The 20,733-nt window shown below is 37.3% G+C and overlaps 2 protein-coding genes across 8 annotated transcripts; one reads left to right on the top strand and one right to left on the bottom strand.

Annotated features, from left to right (window-relative positions):
* Window positions 1-1,924: 1,924 nt before the first annotated feature.
* On the top strand, window positions 1,925-3,554 carry LOC114311208 (FAD-dependent oxidoreductase family protein). The gene has a single exon (XM_028257288.2). It carries the CDS (start codon window positions 2,050-2,052, stop codon window positions 3,355-3,357), a length of 1,308 nt encoding a protein of 435 aa, XP_028113089.1. The 5' UTR covers window positions 1,925-2,049; the 3' UTR covers window positions 3,358-3,554.
* Window positions 3,555-3,742: 188 nt separating this feature from the next.
* On the bottom strand, window positions 3,743-20,694 carry LOC114311207 (nucleoporin). Of its 7 annotated transcripts, XR_014349246.1 has the most exons (11): window positions 20,413-20,689; window positions 20,120-20,246; window positions 17,892-18,510; window positions 12,216-17,755; window positions 10,874-11,762; window positions 10,087-10,772; window positions 9,387-9,528; window positions 8,281-8,362; window positions 8,067-8,183; window positions 4,579-4,695; window positions 3,743-3,972 (listed from the first exon to the last, which is right to left on the bottom strand). XR_014349246.1 is itself a non-coding variant. In XM_082902874.1 (10 exons), the coding sequence occupies exons 2-9, from the start codon at window positions 20,168-20,170 to the stop codon at window positions 8,081-8,083; spliced, it is 8,112 nt and encodes a 2,703-aa protein (XP_082759000.1). In that variant the 5' UTR covers window positions 20,171-20,246; window positions 20,413-20,689; the 3' UTR covers window positions 4,337-4,695; window positions 8,067-8,080. The 7 variants fall into 7 exon arrangements, 6 of the variants coding, with proteins under 6 accessions (XP_082759000.1, XP_082759002.1, XP_082758999.1 ...); XM_082902874.1 differs by lacking the exon at window positions 3,743-3,972 and having other exon boundaries at window positions 4,337-4,695; XM_082902876.1 differs by lacking the exons at window positions 3,743-3,972; window positions 4,579-4,695 and adding an exon at window positions 6,888-7,375 and having other exon boundaries at window positions 12,216-17,744; window positions 20,413-20,694.
* Between the last annotated feature and the right edge of the window lie 39 nt (window positions 20,695-20,733).

Below are 20,733 nucleotides of genomic sequence, written 5' to 3'. Positions count from 1 at the left end.
TATGCCTTGTTTTTTTTATTTTTTGTTATTCTCAATGCATTAGTGTTATTAATGATGTATTTTTTAATGGTCAAAATCATTGTTGAATCTTTAAATACTAAATATTTTATATAAATATGAAACTCATATAAAATTCATGATATAAGTCTTTTAATAGAATCTTTAAGAAAAATGCTTGGGAGCACTAAAAAGAGAGCACTAGAAGGAGCATTAGTGATGTGGCAGTGGGCTCTACCCACTTTCTATGCCTTGTTTTTTTTTTTTTTTTGTTAATCCTAATGCATTAGTGCTATTAATGATGTATTTTTTAATGGTCAAAATCATTATTGAATCTTTAAATACTAAATATTTTATATAAATATGAAACTTATATAAAATTCATGATATGAGTCTTTTAATAGAATCTTTAAGAAAAATGTTTGGGAGCACTAAGAAGGAAGCACTAGAAGGAGCACTAGTGATGTGGCAGTGGGCCCTGCCCACTTTCTATGCCTTATTTTTTTTGTTTTTTTTTTTAATTTTTTGTTATTCACAATGCATTAGTGCTATTAATGATGTATTTTTTAATGGTTAAAATCATTGTTGAATCTTTAAATACTAAATATTTTATATAAATATGAAACTTATATAAAATTCATGATATGAGTCTTTTAATAGAATCTTTAAGAAAAATGTTTGGGAGCACTAAGAAGGAAGCACTAGAAGGAGCACTAGTGATGTTGCAGTGGGCCCTGCCCACTTTCTATGCCTTATTTTTTTTGTTTTTTTTTTTATTTTTTGTTATTCACAATGCATTAGTGCTATTAATGATGTATTTTTTAATGGTCAAAATCATTGTTGAATCTTTAAATACTAAATATTTTATATAAATATGAAACTTATATAAAAGTCATGATATGAGTCTTTTAATAGAATCTTTAAGAAAAATGTTTGGGAGCACTAAAAAGGGAGAACTAGAAGGAGTACTAGTGATGTGGCAGTTGGCCCTGCCCACTTTCTATGCCTTATTTTTTTTGTTTTTTGTTATTCTCAATGCATTAGTGCTATTAATGATGTATTTTTTAATGGTCAAAATCATTGTTGAATCTTTAAATACTAAATATTTTATATAAATATGAAACTTATATAAAATTCATGATATGAGTCTTTTAATAGAATCTTTAAGAAAAATACGTAGGAGCACTAAAAAGGAAGCACTAGAAGGAACATTAGTGATGTGGCAGTGGGCCCTGCCCACTTTCTATGCCTTTTTTTTTATTTTTTGTTATTCCCAATACATTAATACTATTAATGATATATTTTTTAATGATCAAAATCATTATTGAATCTTTAAATATTAAATATTTTACACTTATATAAAAGAGTCGTGTTACGTAGCTCGAAAGAGCGTCCCCCCTAATCCCCCGAAAATAAAAACGACGTCGTTTCGACGTTTTTTGAATTTTTTTTTTTTTTTTTTCAGAGAAGAAGAAGCAGACGCGAAGGAAGAGAAGAAGAAGAGAAGAAGAAAGAAAGAAGAAGAGAAGAAGAAGGGAAGAAGGGAAGAAGGCAGAGGCAGAGGAAGAAGGCAAAGGCGGAGGCGACGGCGACGGCGGCCGGGCGGAGCTGCGACGATCGCAGAGCTGCGACGAAATCGGCAGAGCTGCGACGATCGGCAGAGCTCGACGATCGGACGATCGGCCGGAATGCAGGGGCCTCTATGTGTGTGTGTGTCTCCATTCCCTCTTCTCTCTTCTCTCCCTCCCTCTCCCTCTCTCTCTCCCTCTCCCTCTTCCCCCTGCGTTTGAGCTCGGAAATGGTCAAAAATGGCAGAAAAAAAAGAAAAAAAAAAAAAAAACCCTAATGCCCAAAACGACGTCGTTTTGGGCATTAGGGGGATTAGGGGGGACAAGTTTCGAGCTCTCAAACATTATCCTATATAAAATTCATGATATGAGTTTTAATAGAATCTTTGATAAAATATTTAGGTGTTCTCACATTTTTCAAAATCAAATTGACAGCTCAACTTTCATACGATGACAAAACAGGCAGACACAAAACTAAATTTATATGCCCCGCCGCTCCTCTCTCTTCCATATGCAGAGAGAGAGAGAGAAACGCAGAGAGAGAGAAAGGAGAGAGATGGAAAACTCCGGCGAGCAATTCGACGTAATTGTGGTTGGAGGAGGCGTAATGGGTAGCTCCACAGCCTACCAAATCGCCAAAAGAGGCTTCAAAGCTCTCCTTCTCGAGCAATTCGATTTCTTACACCACCGAGGTTCCTCCCATGGCGAATCCAGAACCATTCGCGCTACATACCCAGAACCTTACTATTCTTCCATGGTTATGGACTCCTCGAAGCTCTGGGAAGAAACCCAATCCGAAATCGGCTACAAAGTCTACTTCAAGACCTCCCAATTCGACATGGGTCCTTCTGACAACAAGTCTCTCCGAGCCGTAATCGCCAACTGCGAGTCAGACTCGATTCCTCACAGAGTCCTCGACGCCCACCAAGTGTTCGACGAATTTTCCGGCCGAATCTCCATTCCGGAGAACTGGGTCGGCGTGGTGAGCGAAGTCGGCGGCGTAATCAAAGCCACAAAAGCAGTCTCCATGTTTCAAACACTGGCGATCAAACACGGCGCTGTGTTGAGAGACAACACGGAGGTTGAGAACATCGAGAGAGACGGTCTCAGAGGCGGCATTTCGGTGTCTGCAAAGAATGGAGAGAAGTTTTGGGGAAAAAAATGCGTAATCACAGTTGGGGCTTGGATGAAGAAACTCGTGAAAAGAATCGCCGGAATCGAAGTCCCAATTCAGCCCCTAGAAACCAGCGTTTTATACTGGCGGATCAAAGCGGGGCACGAGGACGATTTCACGATCTCCGGCGGATTTCCGACGTTTGCCAGCTACGGCGAGCCATACATATACGGCACGCCGATGCTGGAGTTTCCGGGATTGATAAAAATCCCGGTGCACGCGGGTCAGCCATGCGATCCGGAGGAGAGGAGGTGGGAGCCGACGGCGCCGGCGGTGGTGGAAATGGTGAAGGAGTGGATAGAGGGGAGGTTTGGAGGGGCGGTGGAGGCGGCGGCGCCGGTGGTGGCGCAGTCGTGCATGTATTCGATGACGGCGGATGAGGATTTTGTGGTGGATTTTGTGGGGGGAGAGATGGGGAAGGAGGTGGTGGTGGGAGGGGGGTTTTCGGGACATGGGTTCAAGATGGCGCCGGCGGTGGGGAGGATCTTGGCGGAGATGGCGTTGCGTGGAGAGGCTGGGGAAGGTGTGGACATAAAGCATTTTGGGTTGAGAAGGTTCTTAGGGAATCCTAAAGGTAACATCAAGGACTTTGAAGATCAAGTCAACTTTTGTTGCTGAAAAAATAAATAAATAAATAAATTAGGAATTCATAAATTTATCACAAATTGTATGGAAGATAGTTGTGTTTGGTTTTGTGATTGATTTATGTACAATTGAAATAATGATTTCTTCTTTTTTCTATTTGTGCATTTCTAAATTGAATCAGTGTAAGATTATCTAATCATTTAATAAATGAATCACTGATCGCTCATAAATAATTAGACTCTCTTTATAATTTGGATTTGTGTATAAAGTGATGTGTTTATAAGTGATTAGTGATTTATTTGGTAAATGAATTAGGCAAAGATAGCACCATTATGCTGAATTAATTTGTAATAAATTAAGCATGTTATGATGATGAAATTTATAGTAATGTTATATTTTAGGAGAAATTTACAGCATATACTCCTAAATAAGTGCATTGTAATTAAATTATAAGTTTTTGTAATGAAAGATGTGCATCAAAGTTAAAAATAGTACCAACAAGGGTTGTTTCAATTGGTAAGACTTATTCCCTTAGCCTATTTAGCTTTGATTCGCTTCCCGTTGCCAATAGTCCTTTGTTGATGGACGATATTGCATAACGTTTTCCCTGACCCTGGAATGGAGTAGTCTTCCCTCCTCCTACACTTTCTTATGAATAAAAAAAAATAAAAATAAAAAAACAAAGTTAAAAATCGTAAAATTATGACACTAATTTTTATTTTGACATTTTATGGTGTATAAAAAATACTTTTATGGTGATAAAAGTTATAAAGAGCCTATATCATATGATTACCCTTTGGGGGGGGGGGGGAAGATTTCTTGACAAAAAAATAAGTGAGCTAAAAAAAAACAGATCTGATATGTAGCCCGAAATTTTCGAGCTTAAATTTGTCCTGAATTCAAAACGACGTCGTTTTTGAATATATATATTTTTTTCTTCTTTCTTTCTCGCTATTTTTGAAGATGAAGATGAAGATGAAGAAGAAGCAGAAGAAGAACAAAAGAGAAGAGGGAGCAGCTGAACACATCATCATCATCAACACTGAAAGTAGCTAACAAATTTTTTTTTTTCCCCTTCATTTTCAGATCTAGATCCACTAGAAAAAAAAAAAAAATCAATCAACACATCATCATCATCAACAACATCTTCATCATCAACGCATCATCATCAACCAACAAATTTATTTCTCCATTTTCAGATTTAAATCCATTAGGAAAAAAAAAAAAAAAGTAGTGGCAATCGACAATACCCACCGGTGATCACCGCCATCACCGTCAAAGCCATCACCGTCTCGATCTTTTCCCCTTCTTCTCTCTTCTCTCTTCCTCTTCTCTTTTCTCCTCTCTCCTCTCTTGCTCTCTCTCTCGCCTCTGTATTCAAAAGCAAGAAAAGAAAAAAAAAAAGAAACCCAAAACGACCGTTTTGGGTTTCAAGCCAATTTCGAGCCAGTTAGTTTCGGGCTACCAAATATTTTCCAAAAAATTTATTTTAACTAATAAATTAACTTGTAAATGAATTCAAATATTCAATCATGCAGAAAACAAAATATTATGATTAAAAATAAAATAAAATAAAAAGAGTAAGGTAAATATTACTGAAAATTATACTGGCTAGCTAGTAGTTGTAGTAACCAATTTCTATATGGGGCATTTGATAATAGACCCCTCAGTGCCTAACTTGTCCTTCAAAAGGATAATAATTATATAGATCCTTTCAAAACCCTCTAATATTTTAAAACTTATTTCTTTTTACTGTAATACCCTCACATGTGTGTGTATATCAACTTGTAATCACTCTCTCTCATCTCAATCTCTCTTCTTCTGTCTTGCACTTATCACTATTCTCTTCATCGGTGCCATCGCTGCTCTCCATCGGCACCACCGCCCCTCACCATGGAACTCTTTCTCTACCGTCTTCATCACCGCCATCATTTGTTGTATCCACAACTTCAGATCTGAGATCATTCACAATTGTTGTCACCGAAAAATGACGATTTGCGACGGTTCGCAAGCCTCAAATCTGAACTAACTCTCTCTCTCTCTCTCTCTCTCTCTCTCTCTCTCACACACACACACATCTTCTTCTTCTTCTTCTTCTTCTTCTTCTTCTTCTCTTGATCCTCTATTTTCGAACTCTATTTCTTTATCTTTCTTTCTTCTTCTCATGATGCTCTGTTCTTTTAACAATAAAATTCTACTTTGGTTCATGACACAATACTCTCCTATAAAGCCATCCTTACAAATTGTTTCATAGTAAAATTTTACTTTGAATCATAATAAATTTTATTCTGATTCAGAGTAAAATTTTATTCTGTAATTTTAAAAAAAAAAAAAAAAAAAAAAAAGAGTAAAATTTTATTGTCATAGTATATTAGTATGTTATTAACCAAAGTAAAATTTTACTATAACAAAAACAAAGTATATATTAAATGAACGAATCAGAGTCAAATTTTACTTTTACATCTATGAACAAACAAACAAAAACTCTTTAATTTTTCATTGCAATATCTTAATTTCTTATTTTTTTGCCAAATCTATTTTTTTTATTATTATTATTATCTTTGATCTGAAGTTATTGATCTTAAATATGAATTCGTAGATATTAAATCTGAGATGGTGGTGGTTTAACGGTAAAGATGGTGGTTGTCGGCTGACGGTAAGGATAAGCAATACTGATAGATGATGAAGATGACAGAGACGATAAACAATTATCAAGTTGATGAAGAGAGAGAGAGAGAGAGAGAGTGAGAGTGCTGTAAAAAATAGAAGAGAGGGTATAATGATCAAATAAAATATTTAAATAACAAATTTTATCTTTTATATAGAATTTTATAATTATAAAAGAGTTTTAAAAGTACTAAAAAATTTTCTGTCTTTATAACCAAAAAAATAAAAAAAATGCTAAGAGGAGTTAAAAGGCCAAATTTCCGTTTCCAAATTTCCTTTCATTTCCTTGTGTCAAACGTAACATGATGACACCATAGAATCCTTTTTTTTAGTTCCAAAAAAAAAAAAAATACTTAACATTAATCAATGTGGGCAATTTCAGCCAGTGGCTTTGTCTTTGATACTACTACCAGCCTACAAAATTGTTGCCTGTACTTCATACAAGCTGGCCTCTCCTGATTTGACGTTGAAAACAAATTATTTTAAATTTTTTTTAATATTTAATTTTTTTTGATAAATAATGATTCTTTTAATTTTTTATGAAAATATATATAAAAAATAAAAAGAATGATCTGATAACTTATAATAACTTTTTAACTTCTAAATTAAAATTAAAAGTTATCAAACAAGACTTTAGAAAACAAATAGACCTTTCTTAGATAAATAAATAAATTTATTTTATTGTATTTTTTTCAGACAAATATCATAAAAAATATGACTATAATTATTGAATTAATCTCATCTTTTTTATTGGACAAAATGAACGGACCAAATCATCAAAGTAAAACCCGTAGTGGGTCTCACAAGCCCAATAACAAGCCTCTCCCATTTGTAATTTGTGACATTAAAACACAGAACTAGAGATTAAAACAACCATCAATAAGAACAAGTATCACTACAGGAAAAGTAGTTCTAAACCCTTCATTTCATTCCATTCCTTGCAATATTTTCAACAATTATTGCAAAAGAGATTCCAATAAAATTTTAACGCTTGAATTATCTGCGCAAAAAAGATATACATACCTTAACCCAAAATGAGGATGAAAAGGCTACGATATTGAAATATTGTTGTGAACTATGAAGGTATAACAAGAAACAACCTTTCGGCTTCTTAGGACAGACATTGCAATTCAAAAGGAACAATGTCCAACCTAAACAATTTTCAATCTATGTCCTCTGTGACAGTAAAGGCTAGCTTTTTTTCTTATTAGATGCAACCAAGCGATCTGCAATTTATATGAAAGAGGCAAACCACAGTAGCCTGGTTGAGCTGAATAACAAATTAATCTGACTACATCTAAATCTACAAGAGAACAATTCACGATTATACAAAGAAAGCTTGATTGATGCCACTGGAACGTGCCCGTGACCCATGCTCATCTTGCTGCAAACCAAATCAGAACCTTCAACAACTCAATCATCAACACCATAAAATACTTCTGCATTAAGAACAAAGTACTTGATTGTGTATACTTTTTTTTCTTATTCCAATGAAAATTTATAATTAAAAGAGCTTTAATTCCTCCCACAAACTGGCCAATTGAGTATAAAATTGCTCGAACTTCAAATGCAATGCAAAATAAATTCTAAGATAACATTTACGCATCAATAGTCAAGTGCTGGTGGAAAGTTTGCAGCGTAGCCTACTGTTGGTGTCTTTTCATTTTTATTCCAGATTTGTCTATTCGTTTTGTGGGTAAACTATCAGAAGCAGATTTGTCTATTCTTTACCTGAGAAAAAATTTATATATATATATATATATATATATATTTTTGGGTAGGGGTGAAATCATTTATATTCATTAAACATTATTTCAACTCCAGATTTTGTACTACCATGAAATTTGTCAAAGTGCTCAAGCTATTTTTGTATTATTTTACACAAGCATACACCGCAAGCAATGTGGAACTAATAATGAACAATTAATTAAAATTACTAACTGCAATACCATGAATAACAACTTTTGACATGAATGCTATCCAACCAAATAAATTGTAACAACAGTGAACATCACAACTAAATAAATAAGCAAATAATTGAGAGAGAGAGAAAGAGAGAGAGAGAGATCACTAACCAGTAAAACTCTTCTCAAACTACAAAAGTTGCAAGAAGGGCATGTATAAGAGCCCAATAGATGATGACACCAAGTCGTAAAGCAGGTTGTCGCATTAGCGCCCGATCACAAGAAACCCTGGAAGATTCCATACACAAAATGATTTTTTCTTCATGAGATTAAGCAAAAACCCCAATGAAAATAGAACAAAGAAAGAAACAGATAAAGCTTATACCATAGACCATCAATCATGTCGGTTACAGGTCTCGTGAATCTTGGCACTATTCTCGATGTAGTGAGTGACTTGAAACCATGCGCTGAAATGGAAAAAAAAATTATATATTTTAAATCTTATCAGCTATTCGGCTAACAACAAATAAAACAAAATACATTTATGGAAAAAAGAATAGTACAAGCCCATAAGAAATCGCCTCAAAAGATAAAAGAGTGAGGGACTGGGTTTTGCTCCCCATAGAAATCCTATCCTTGAGATGAACGTAGGGAATAGATCTCATCATTACAAGGAATCCTCCAGGTTTGAAGCCTTGATCATCTTACCAACAAGCCAAAAGCCTCAAAACCTAGGAGCAATAGAGTTCTCTAAATCCTACACCACCAATCTGTCACCAAAACCTTTTTCCGGTCACTGACCTCATTGAAGGTCTTTACCCCCAGCTGTAGAATTCTTCTCGACCTCATCTTCTTCTATTTCAAACATATTTATCCATTCTATCTATACACATCGATGAATATATCACCAATACCGCAGATTTTATTCTACAGTTACAAGTGTTGTGTTACGCCTATTTTTGCAACCAATACAAATGTTATGGTTACAACTTACAAGTTTTTTGTTATGCCTATTTTTTCTTTTTTCTTTTTTCTTATCTCTTTTATTTTTTTTGGAAAATTAGAAACTAGTTTGACAAATAAACACCAAAAATCTTTTTGAATTTTCTAAAACTATTTCAGCCCCAAAAAAGAGAACCATATGAAAATAAAGAGTGCTTTTTATTTTTTCATTTTTTTTTCACCAAACTAGTTTTTGAAAAAAAATTCAAAAAAAGAAAAAAAAGATTTTGAAAACTCAACCAAACAAATTGCTCGAAAACTACATCACATACAGTATACTCTTACTTTCTGCTGTCAATTAAGTTTAAATTGGACTTCTTTATCTTTTCTTTCATATTTGACCCATAGTAGAACTTTTGCAATTAATTCCTAAAACCCAACTTTAATACTCCATCCACATGGTTAAACCACAGATGCCTAGCACATGGGATTCCCCAGTAGTAATAAAAAGGGCCTCATACATACATGTAACAGGAAGTATAACATTACCTTTATCATCATCTTCCTCCTCTAATCTACCACCATTACCATGGTCCGTATCTATAGCAATAGAAACTTGATCGTTGTTGACCTTGCGCAAACTGCGAACTTGAGGCGTCATGGAGGTCCCTGGTACTGCCCACTTGTTTACCTGTGCATCAAACATCCACCAGAATGAAGCACCATGAGAATGCAGTTGCTCCAAATACAACATTGCAATAAGTAGATACGATTGTAAAACTAGAAGATGCAAAACATGTCAGGCCAACAACCTGAATTTATAATTCGACTTTTGAACAAGTTTGTCAAAATTATTTTTCGGTCTGGACGGCGGTGAAGGATTACTTATGGGTATCCACGAAGCAGCAAAATTTCCATTTGTTTCCACTAATATTTCATAATTCGTTTCCTAGGAAACGAAGACATTTCGGCCATTTTAATGTAAGTGAATTGAATTTTGTTCCTTGGTAATCGTGAATATCACTTTTAAACAAATCTGATTAGATCTAACATGTGAAAAAATTTAAAGGAGTATAAATTGTAAGACGACAGAGGAAAATGTAACAGCAAATTTGAATCTTAAAGGACATAAACTTTGATGCATGTTAATAACTATCCAGTTAACCATATTTGAATTTACTAACAAATATCAAAAAATGAGGCTACCATTCAAGGTTGAGAAAATAAAGAAAAATATAACATGACATACCAGTGGTTCAACTTCCAGTATTTCAGAAGCTGTACTTCCTGTATGTCCAGAATCTCCCACTCCCTGAAGCCTGGTTAATTGTGACTCCTTCTCACGTAAGGAATTCTCAAGAGATTCTTCTTTACGTGTTAACTCTTCTACTCTACTCTTCTCTACTTGCAACATTGTATCTTTGCTCTGTACCACCGCCCTTAGATCCTCCATTTCAGATACCAGTGACACGATCTGCTTCTGAAATATCTCTCTGTATTCATGAACTTTATCCCTTTTCTTGTCATCAAAATGCACATCATTCACCAGCACCCCAGAAATCATTGTGTCCAACCATGTCAATAAATCAAGGATCTCATCTGAATTTCTTTTGTTGCTCATCTGGGATGCAACTAGAGCATCATTGGTGCATCGTGTGACTTCTTGCCTTAAGAAAGAGATCTCTGCATCCCGTTCTTGTAACTGTGACTGAAGCTTCTCAACCTCAGAAAGGAGGCTAGCAGACAGTTGATGAAGTTCATCAAACTTGCTCACGGTAATCGAAAGTTTTTTCATAGCCTTTCCACGAGAGGCTTCTAGGTTTTCCAAATCTACATTTTTTTCTTGCACAACTCTTTCCAATTCCCCAATTTTGTTTCTTAGGTCTTCCATCTGGGTCTCCTCCTCATCAAGTGCTTGCATCAGCACCTCAATTTCTGTTTCAGAATTATAAATTGAAGTTAAGAAATAATTCTGTGGACAACGTATTTAATTTGTAACAAATAAAAACAGCCAGATTAAAAATAACAGAACTGACCTTGTTCTTTCGCAGCCAGCGCATCACCCAGTGATCTAACTCTCTCCTCCGAGTCTTTCAAGGTAGCTTCGCCATTTTCTAGTTCTTTCACTCTATGTTCCAACATGTTACGCTCTTCCTCCGTCACTTCCAGCTGCCTCTCTAAATCATTTAGCCGAGCCTTTGCAGATTGAAAGTCTTGCAAGTGACTCCTTGCAGCAGCTTCAGCTTTCTTGATCTGACTGACAAGCTCCACACAAATTCTGTCTTTTTGGATGTCCTTCTCCTGGAGCTCTTTCTGCAAATTTGAAATGGTAGTCTTCATTTCCTTTTGGCCACCTTCTACAACCTGGGCTTGAATACACATGAAGTCCTTGACAACTGACAACAATCTATCTGCCATTATCCTAATCCGTTCATCAGATGACAAATGAGTCTGTTGGCTAAAAAGAGTTCCTTCATCACCAGAAATTGAAGATTCCAAGTTCATCCCCAGATCTGTGGCAGCCAAACCATTTCCAACAAACTGGGCTTTGCAATTCTCAATTTCCATAACTGAACTACTGCAGGCTTCATAAAGCAACGAAATGTTTCTACGCATTACAACACTTTCAGTATCTTTCTCTTTCTCCATGACCTCTAATCGGATTATGTTCTCCCTCATGGATTCAAAGGACTGTTTTTGGGAAGTCACTTCTCTATGAATAATACCCGCTACTTCAGATGCATGCTTAGCTCCTTCATCTAATGTAATCAAGTGTTTGTATAATTCTTCTTTAAGAGCACCGATTTCTTTCATGAAATCTTGCAATTGATGCCCAAGAAGACTACAAATGTCAACAAAAATATTGTCATCGGTACACTCTTGCATCTTCGATTCCAATAATGAATTTGTAGCCAAGAACTTCTCCTGGACAGGAAGATGAGTATTAGAAGAATGGGGGGGATGATAAGTATTTTGTGCAGCAACATAAAGGGGGAAAAATATGTTTGGAAGGTATGAACAAGTATTGAAAGTAATGGCCCACTTAAAATATATTTAAAAAGAAAAAAAGAAAAAAAAAGAATACAATGAAATATAAATAGAAACTGTAATTATTTTTAAAATAAATAAATAAAAGTACGCTAAGAATGTTCCCAAAAGGCAAAACAAAAAATACAAATATATTGCAAGAAAATAGACAGAAAACAAAATTAACTAAAGAATTCATGTCAGAACATGTGGCAAAACATAGGAAAGAATTTAGATCAAGTATCTTGTATCTATAAGCAGGGAGGGTGTGGCCAACAACTTGAGAGCAACTGAAGATGGACATTACATTACATCAATATTTCACAATATTAAGAACAAAAATAATGGTACCTTGTTTTCCGCATTAGCAGAAATAATGCTCACAGGACCACCAAGAGGTAGGCCAACCACATTCATAGCCTCACTTGGTTCCAGACATGACATCATACTTGCCTCCAGATTGTGCAGATATTCCAAGTCCTTGGAGAGGACGTCACCAAGAAGATCATTAATATCAACGAAGCCCTTTCTCAGTTGATCAACACAGGATTTTAACAGCTTCAGCTCAGCAAGTTGGTTATTTCTTTCTACAGAACGAACAGCAGACAACTTTTCAACTTGCGAAAAAGCTTCACGTTTGGCAGCTTCAGCCAAATCTCTTTCCTTGGAGAGTTCTGAAAGCTCACTGGCAGCCATTGAAAGCTCCTCTTGCAGTCCATCATTTCTTTCTTGGACTTCATTCAACTCTGCCAGGAGTAGCTCAGCCGCTCTTCTAGATTTCATCGAATCATGTTCAGAAGAAGCCACAGCGGCATGTAGATCACGGCATTGTTTCCCAATTTGTTCCAACTTCTCAACAGGATCACTGATATTAAATTCAAAACCAGCACCAATGTCATTCAAAGTATTCAAAATCAAGCTCAGAGTATTGGTTTTCTCTTGCAAAAAGTACTCAGTATCTGCCAACCGATTTCTCATGAACAAACTCTCTGATTCCTGGACTTCTAGCCTTTCCTGGTAGGTGGATAAGTCCTTTATGTTCTGTTCATAATCTGAAAGTCTGCTTTCCCGGTAGTTAACCTCAGATTTCAGGCGTTCCACCTCATTGTTCACTTCTTCAATGGTCTGTTTCAAACTATCACGCTGTTGGACCAATGATTTTCCTTTTCTAACTGCGACATTTAACTTCTCTCTAACAGAAATTGACTTCTGCTCCTCCTGACTAAGTAACTCTTGCAATTCTTTCCATTTTACATCTAATGCTTCAACTTCATGGACCAAAGATTGATTGCTCTCCATATATCTATCTCTCTCCTCCTTCACGCACAGCAAATCCTGCAAAGCCTCCTCCAGTTCTTTCTTAAGAACTGCCACATCCTCCTTTGAATCCTCAGAATCTCTCTTTTCATCCTGAATGGCACCAGCATTTTTTGTATTTTTCTCATCAGCTGAGTCAACAAGAATAGGTTTCTCTAAAGCAAGGGCTGTGTACTTCTCTGACAGCTTCTTCAGTAGTTGTTCCAAACACTCGGTACTACTGCCACCAGAAACCACGTCCTCTGTAACAGAATCCTTGAGCAAATCATGCACCAAATCCTCCAATCTTCTTATCTCATCTTCAATATGCTCCTGATTTCTGACTTTCTCAACCAATTTCTCTTGCAAAGCAGATACCTCCTCCTGCAGTTTATCATTCTCAAGTTCAAATTGGACTACCTTCTCTGAGACCTTATCAAAATCACGAGTTAGAATCTCCAAACTATCAGAGAGATGCTCTTTTTCAACCAATTTCTCTTGCAAAGCAGATACCTCCTTCTGCAACTTATCATTCTTAAGTTCAAAATGGACTGCCTTCTCTGACACCTCATCATAATCACGAGTTAGAATCTCCAAACTACCAGAGAGATGCTCTTTTTCAACCAATTTCTCTTGCAAAGCAGATATCTCATTCTCCAGCTTATCATTCTCAAGTTCAAATCGGACTAACTTCTCTGAGACCTTATCATAATCACGAGTTAGAATCCCCAAACTATCAGAGAGATGCTCTTTCTCGTGAAGAACGGCTTGGAGAGCTGTCTCAAGATCATATAATCTCTTTTGTGACTCTTCCACATCAGCAGTTAATGAGGAACAATACGTTTCCAAGTTATTAACCTTCTGCTGGAGAGAATTACAGTGGTGATGAGCCTCTGAAAGCGCACTTCCCAACCACTCAATCCTATCCTCTGGCTCCATGGAGCGCAACTGCAAAGGCATATTTATCCTCTCCAATGTCTCTTCCCACCGTTGCACAACATTGTTTCTTTCCATCAAAGATTGTTCCAGCATCTCATTTTGTTCAGCCAAGCCATAGAACTTACTTTGAAGCTCCTCATATTTTCCTCTCAAATCATCACCTGAATTTGAGTTTGGCTGTGTGTCTTCCTTCCAGGTTTCCATAGCTACAAAACCAGCATCAGAATATGATCCTCCCCCAACAGAACTTTTCTGATCCCAATCAGCAGGAGGCACAGAGTTCCCAGTAACTGACCGCGCTAACCAATCAACCTTTTCAATTATATCTCTGGCATGGAAGTGCTCTGGCAGCTCTAGATCTTCTAGAATCTCTTCTATTCTCTGGAGTATAGAATCTTTGAGAAGAAATGATTCTCTTAATGCAGTAGCCGAGTTGCGAATGTATGAGAGTTCAGATTCCAGAGCTTCCACACGCTCACCAGCCTCTGAATAGGTCTTAAGTTTTGTTTCAACCTCCCAAAGTCTGGCATCTTTCAACTGTAACTCCTGAGAGCATTTCTCCAGTTCACTGGATGTTTCTGCTAGAGATTGCTTGAGATTGTCACGCTGCACAATCAAACCTTTTCCCTTTGAAACAGCTATGCTGAGTTTTTCTCTGATAGAAGATACCCGCTGGTCTGACTGTTCAAGCTCGTTTACTTTCTCCTGTAACTCAGCCCGAACAGCAACAAGGTCCTCCACTCCCTGCCTCAAACTTTCCTTAAGAATGAGGGTTTCATTATCATGTTGAACAATCAAAAAGCTCAAGTGCTCTATTTGTCCCTGCAATTCACTTAATTCCATTTCCTTACTGGACAAGCTGACCTGCTCATCAGCCTCTTTGTATTTTTGAAACAGAAAAGATATAAGACGCTGTAAGCGTGATTCAAGCTTATCTGAGTCAATGCCAGTTCCATTCAGCTTAACGGCACCTTCAACATCTTCAACCAGCTTTAGAATGGTATCTGAATCAAGGCCTCTTTTCTTCAGTTTCTCCATTTCTTTTGCCATATCAATCAACTCCAAGTTCAGTTTATCGTTCATAGATTTGAATTGCAGCCTCTCACCCAGAAGCACTGCCAGTTGCTCCATGAGGGTATCATAGTTATCAAGATGTAGAGGATCTATAAGGTTCTCATTTTGTTTAATGATCTGGCTTTGTTCTACATGCTCACATGAATCATTTACAAGCCTCTCAAGGTTACCATGGACCCCATGTAATACACCAATAGCCAATTCATTCTTTCTATGCAAATCATTGAACTTTTCAATCATGTCCTTGTATGAACTGCACATTGCTGTGTGATCTTTGCCAGAAGCTTCTAATTTTTCCTGCAGATTGTCAATCACTTTGGTTGCAGCATCAACAGAAGCAGCCACACGGCTACCTATATCTAGGCAATCATGATTGCCAGAGGGTGTGGAGGAAAACAAGCTCCTGATCAATGCATCAAGCTTCTCGACTGTCTGAACAACCTGAGCAACAGTAGAATTCCATTCTTGCTCAAGTATTGATGCCCTCTCAGCTACTTCTTTATGCAGAACTTCCACTTGATTAGAGATAGAGGAAGCCATCTCATCTGAACTTGAGTGCATTTCATCCAACTGTCTCTCCAATACACTAATACGTGGCTGATAGTCACCAAGCTTTTTAACAAGCTCACTGTTCTCTGCTCCAAGAATAGTACTGTGTTGCCTTACTGCTTCATACAGACCCAGAAGCTCACCCTTCTTTGCTTCAATATCACACACATGTTGCTTTACAAACTCATATAAAATAATGACTTCGATATTTGCTGCTTCAGAACTGATATTGTGTTCCTTCAGAGCTTCATAAGCAACCTTGAGCTCCCCAAGTGCATCATCAGCAAGATACCTACAATCTCTCTCCCCCTTGAACAGTTCGCTGGCATTCACAGCATCCAGAAGCAACTCCTTAAGCACTGCTCTCAGACTTCTTGTTTGCTCCTTTGCTAACATAAATGTGTCCACAAGTGATTGATTTTCAGCTGAAGAAACTTCCTCTATGTCATGGTCATCATGATGAGTCTTTGACTCAAAAGCTTGAATCAGTTTTGATATCCCTGGTGCCGTTTTGCCACTTGACTTGCTTAAGGACACAGAATGAGAGTGCATCCCTTCAATTGCTTTCTCAAGTTTCTGAACTATTTTCTCTGCCTCCTCTAAGTGTCCCTTCAAATCTACAAACCCACAAGAATGATCATAGACATCCAATTTAAGCTGCTCAACTGGTGACCCATCCACAAGGCCATCATCAGATTTTCTTAACCGAGGAGAGAATAGTTCAGCCTCCCCCTCCCTGGGAAGCCAGTGAGTCTCATCAGCAGCAGTTGCACATTCTGGTCCCCTGCTTGGCATGTCAGAACCTTCAACTTGATTTGCAGCTTCCCCAGATCGAGATGACAACTTGATATTTTCCTCAGTGAGTTTTTCAAGATGCAAAGTTGCTTCTTTTAGGTCATCCAAAGCTTTGAGGTGTTCCACCTGTAGACCTGCCATTAAACTCTTGCAGTCAGCAAACTCCACTGACAGTTTCTCATTCTCAGTGACAAAATGATCCTTCTCTTCTCCAAGCTTATTTCGCTCCTCCGTTACGGAAGTGAGACTCCCATTTAACTGGGCATTGTCCACCTCAAGCGTTTCCAACAAAGCTTTGCACTCTGCTAAGTCGTTCAATAGTTTCTGATTCTCATGCAGAAAATTCTCTTTTACCTCCTCAAGCTTCCTTCTCTCCTCTGTTGTCAATGCCAGAGTGCCACTTAAGTTGACATTTTCTGATTGTAATGATGATAATGAAAATTTGAAGTCAGCTAATTCTGTCAACAGTTTATCATTCTCAAGTACCAAATATCCCTTCTCCTCCGCAAGTTTCTTTTTCTCCTCAACTGCCAAAGTAAGACTCCCATTCAACTTATCATTTTCAACCTGTAAAGCTGCCAACAATGGCTTACATTCAGCCAACTCCGCTGACAGGCTTGACAATTCCCCATGTGACCTTTCCAATTCAACATGCAACTCATCAGCTCTGGAAGATATTTCCACAACCTCGGCCTTTGCAGTATGAACTTGCTTCTCAAGCTCCTCCTTTGCACAAACAGCTGCCTGAAGTTCAGACTTGCACTTTGCAAGATCTTCAGCAAGGCTTTCATTCCTCCCTTGAACTTCACCAACCAAAGTGCTGGCAATGGACATTTCATCAAGCAACTGTTGATGAAATTGCATTTCTGATTTTTCTTCATTCAAGGAAGTTGCCACTGCATCTTCTCTCTGATGAACTGCTACTTCAGGATTTACAGTTGAGGATACATGTAAATCGGAGAATGGCTGAGCTGAAACTGAATGACCACCTATAGTCCAAACTTCTTTTACCTCATTGGTTGCACCAGCAGAAGCAGAAGCAGAAGCATCATTCAACTCATCGGTTTGATCCACTTCAATAGTGGGCTGTGGGCTGGGCTCCCCTGAAACCGTCCCTGCACAAGTTTCAGCACTTTCACTGAACCCGGGTAAATCAGGCCTCACATCTCCTTCAAGCCCTATCCCACTGCTTCTATTAACTTGCTCTGAATCCAAACAGTCAGCTCCCTGAATTGCCCCTACCCAGAAACAAATGAATTTTAATTATACATTGGATTCAGACATAACTAATTTCAATCACAAATTAATTCAATAATAAAAAAGAAAAATATATACATGCAAAAAAAAGAGGTATCACAGGTAAGCGGGCACAACCTATGTCTGTTACCTGATCTGCTCCATGAATACACTCTGCTTCAACCGCAATGGCAACAGGTTTAGTCGTACCAACTAAATCAGGTTGTGTGGAGGAATCAACAGGTTTAGTGGTAGCCAAATGTACAGAATTCATTTCAGAAACTACACTTTCCAAATTTCCTGTAGAAGTAAGCCTTGCACCCTCGGCATTTACAGTGTGGGTACTTTCAACTTTATATGGAACCAAAGGGTCAAAATCTTGTTCCTTGCCAACACTCAACTTCATTGTAGATTCATAAACTCCAAAGTCCTCATGCGGCAACTCAACACAGCTTGCCAACGTCGTTGTGTCTGTGCCTGTCTCAGGTATAACCACCACTGACAAAGGATCATTAGTGGCAATATCAATGTTGTCAGTAGCCTGTGAATTCTCACTAGGACATGTGATTGATGAATCAACAATCCCAGAATCAGAATCATGCAATGAACTGACTTCCCCATCAGGATCTTGTAGCAATACCACTGCCAGTTTAGCAGCAGTAGATGCCGCATCAGCATCGCTATCACACTCGGACTTACCAGCTTTACCTGCTGATTTACTGCCCTTAGTATCCTTCTTCTGCCGATATTGTTGAAGCTGACAAAGGATGAATAAAAGGTCAAAACTAAACTCCCCATTACCCTCAGCTTAATTGCTGAGGAATTATGTATTTTAATATTGAGTATAGAAGTACACCCTAAAACCTTTTATCATAACATAATTAAGTAATAAAAATTGAACACGTTTATTGATTCATAATAATTAATTGCATTTGATAGCACAACATCATCTATTACTTAATTCTTTAAATTGACTCAAAACGGATCTTAATGTCTAATCAAAGAGATTTGATTCATCAATCAATGCCAAAAATGCTCTAAAAGCATTTTTTTCATTTTCATTCTCATATTTTTAAAATTTTAACATTAGAAATGCAGTACTAAAAATTTTGGTATTTAATTATCAGTTTTGACAAACCACCCCAGGTCTATACCCAAATCCTACTCTCTCTCTCTCTCTCACACACACACACACACACACATTTATCACTTTACACAGTTTTGTTGATTTTGTCTTCTCTCAAAGCCTAATTAAACTATTTTGCTTAATAAGTAATTTACTCCTAGAAGACGACATCAACGAAGTTGTGTAACTTGGCTCTCATATGTATCTCTTCGCACATTTTGGGTAATGGGTGAATCATATATATTGAATTCATTTTACATAATATATTATAGAAAGAAAGAAATGAGAGAGTGCGGGAAACAAAGGACATATCACATCATCCCAATCTCCCACTCGAGAAGGTTCGGAGAAAAATGAGATGAAGAGAGAAGAGTGGGGCAGGGGCATAAAATTTTGAGCCTCTCAACAAAACAACAGAGATAAAGATGAAGGTAGATAAAAAAACAAGAGCAGAGAAACATGGTGAGCATGGATAGGGTGAGGGAGAGAGACAACATTCATTCATTCGAGGTATCTCTCCGGTCCCAACCAATAAATCTTCTTCCCCAGCCTGAATAGAACATCTAGAAAGCAACCCAAGCAGATTTGCAATTAAACTTACCTCCCAATCTTGCACAGCCCCCTTAAATACCGAAGGGGAAGCCGCACTACCATTATCCACTACCAATTTCTTTCCCCCCCCCCCCCCCACCAGAAAAAAAAAAAACACTCTCTTCATAGCAATTCTCAAAGGTATGAAAATATTTCCCTCAAAGGCCTATGCCAACGCCAAATGTGTTCCCAAAACTTCCCTCTATTTTCAGCAAACAATTTAGAAGAACTCATTATTACAAACTGCAGCAAACATCTCAGTTCCTAGCATCCAAACATGAATTCATTTCAGAGCATCTTCAAAGGCATCCAATAGTTCAAAATGAAAACCCAACAACCCCTTGTTAGTTTGGCAGCAAATTCAATGATAACAAGAAGGGAATAAAAAAATTTAAAATTAAAAAAAAAAAAAAAAAAAGAAAGAAAGAAAAAAGGGAACAAAGTCATAAGCTCTCAGCTAAACCCACTGTCTGAAGCTCCATTGACTGAGACTTCCTGTTTTCTAGTTTAATGAATAACAACAAAACCCCAAGTTTGAAACTTCCAGTTTCATTTCTATCACAACATTTTCTCAGCAACCAAACAACCCAAACACTTCTAAAAAAGCTGGAAATTGAGTCCAATGCATAAAAAACAACATAAAGCATACCTTTTTACGGCCAGCAGCAAGCAGATCGGTACGGTTCTTATTCTTGTCCATCCGATCTGCAGCGTTTTTGCTCCCCACCGTGAATTCGAATATATATCAGCAGTCAACCACCATTAGATCGTCCCCTCTACAAAATTAGGAATCAATAATTATATCAAATAACACTGCAATTCACACACAATAATAATAATAATAATAATAATTCATGAAAACACAAATTCAATAGCAAATGCAAAACACAAAAACAAAAACAACCAAAACACAAGCATTTTTCGGAAACTGAGAGTGCATACCTTTGTGATTTGATTACAGAGAGAGAGATATTGAATTGATCTGGTTGAGTTTGTTTGTTGGTTTGTTGGTTTGTTTAGGGTTCGTTGGTTGGTGAATGGTTTGCTTCGACTCTAAAGAAGGTCGCTTGCTCGCTCTCGCTTTTTCAGATCTAACGCAATGAGATCGTCGTTTTGGTAAAAATTTTGGGACTCGTCTGGTTGGTACGGCCAAAAATTATTAAACAGTGTCGAACAAAGCAAATAGAGAATGGTAACGCTTTGGAATGGAATTAAACACGTCACGCTCGTGTGTGGTTATGCCCTTTATATTATTAGAGCTGA

Source organism: Camellia sinensis, chromosome 13 (genome assembly GCF_055761805.1).
Source record: "Camellia sinensis isolate YWXY chromosome 13, ASM5576180v1, whole genome shotgun sequence".
In the NCBI taxonomy this organism is placed as follows: Eukaryota; Viridiplantae; Streptophyta; class Magnoliopsida; order Ericales; family Theaceae; genus Camellia; species Camellia sinensis.
Note: the sequence above shows the minus strand (reverse complement) of the source record. Positions and strands in the feature narration are given on the sequence as shown.

What these genes read in the sequence shown, in the direction of transcription:
- LOC114311208 (XM_028257288.2), top strand. Translation starts at nt 2,050, where the DNA reads ATGCCCCGCCGCTCCTCTCTCTTCCATATGCAGAGAGAGAGAGAGAAA.
- LOC114311207 (XM_082902874.1), bottom strand. Translation starts at nt 20,170, where the DNA reads ATGGACAAGAATAAGAACCGTACCGATCTGCTTGCTGCTGGCCGTAAA. An exon ending in AGATCAGGTAACAGACATAG is followed by an intron (nt 17,756 to 17,891) that starts GTTGTGCCCGCT and finishes GTTTCTGGGTAG; the next exon opens with GGGCAATTCAGGGAGCTGAC. An exon ending in GCTGGCTGCGAAAGAACAAG is followed by an intron (nt 10,773 to 10,873) that starts GTCAGTTCTGTT and finishes ATTCTGAAACAG; the next exon opens with AAATTGAGGTGCTGATGCAA.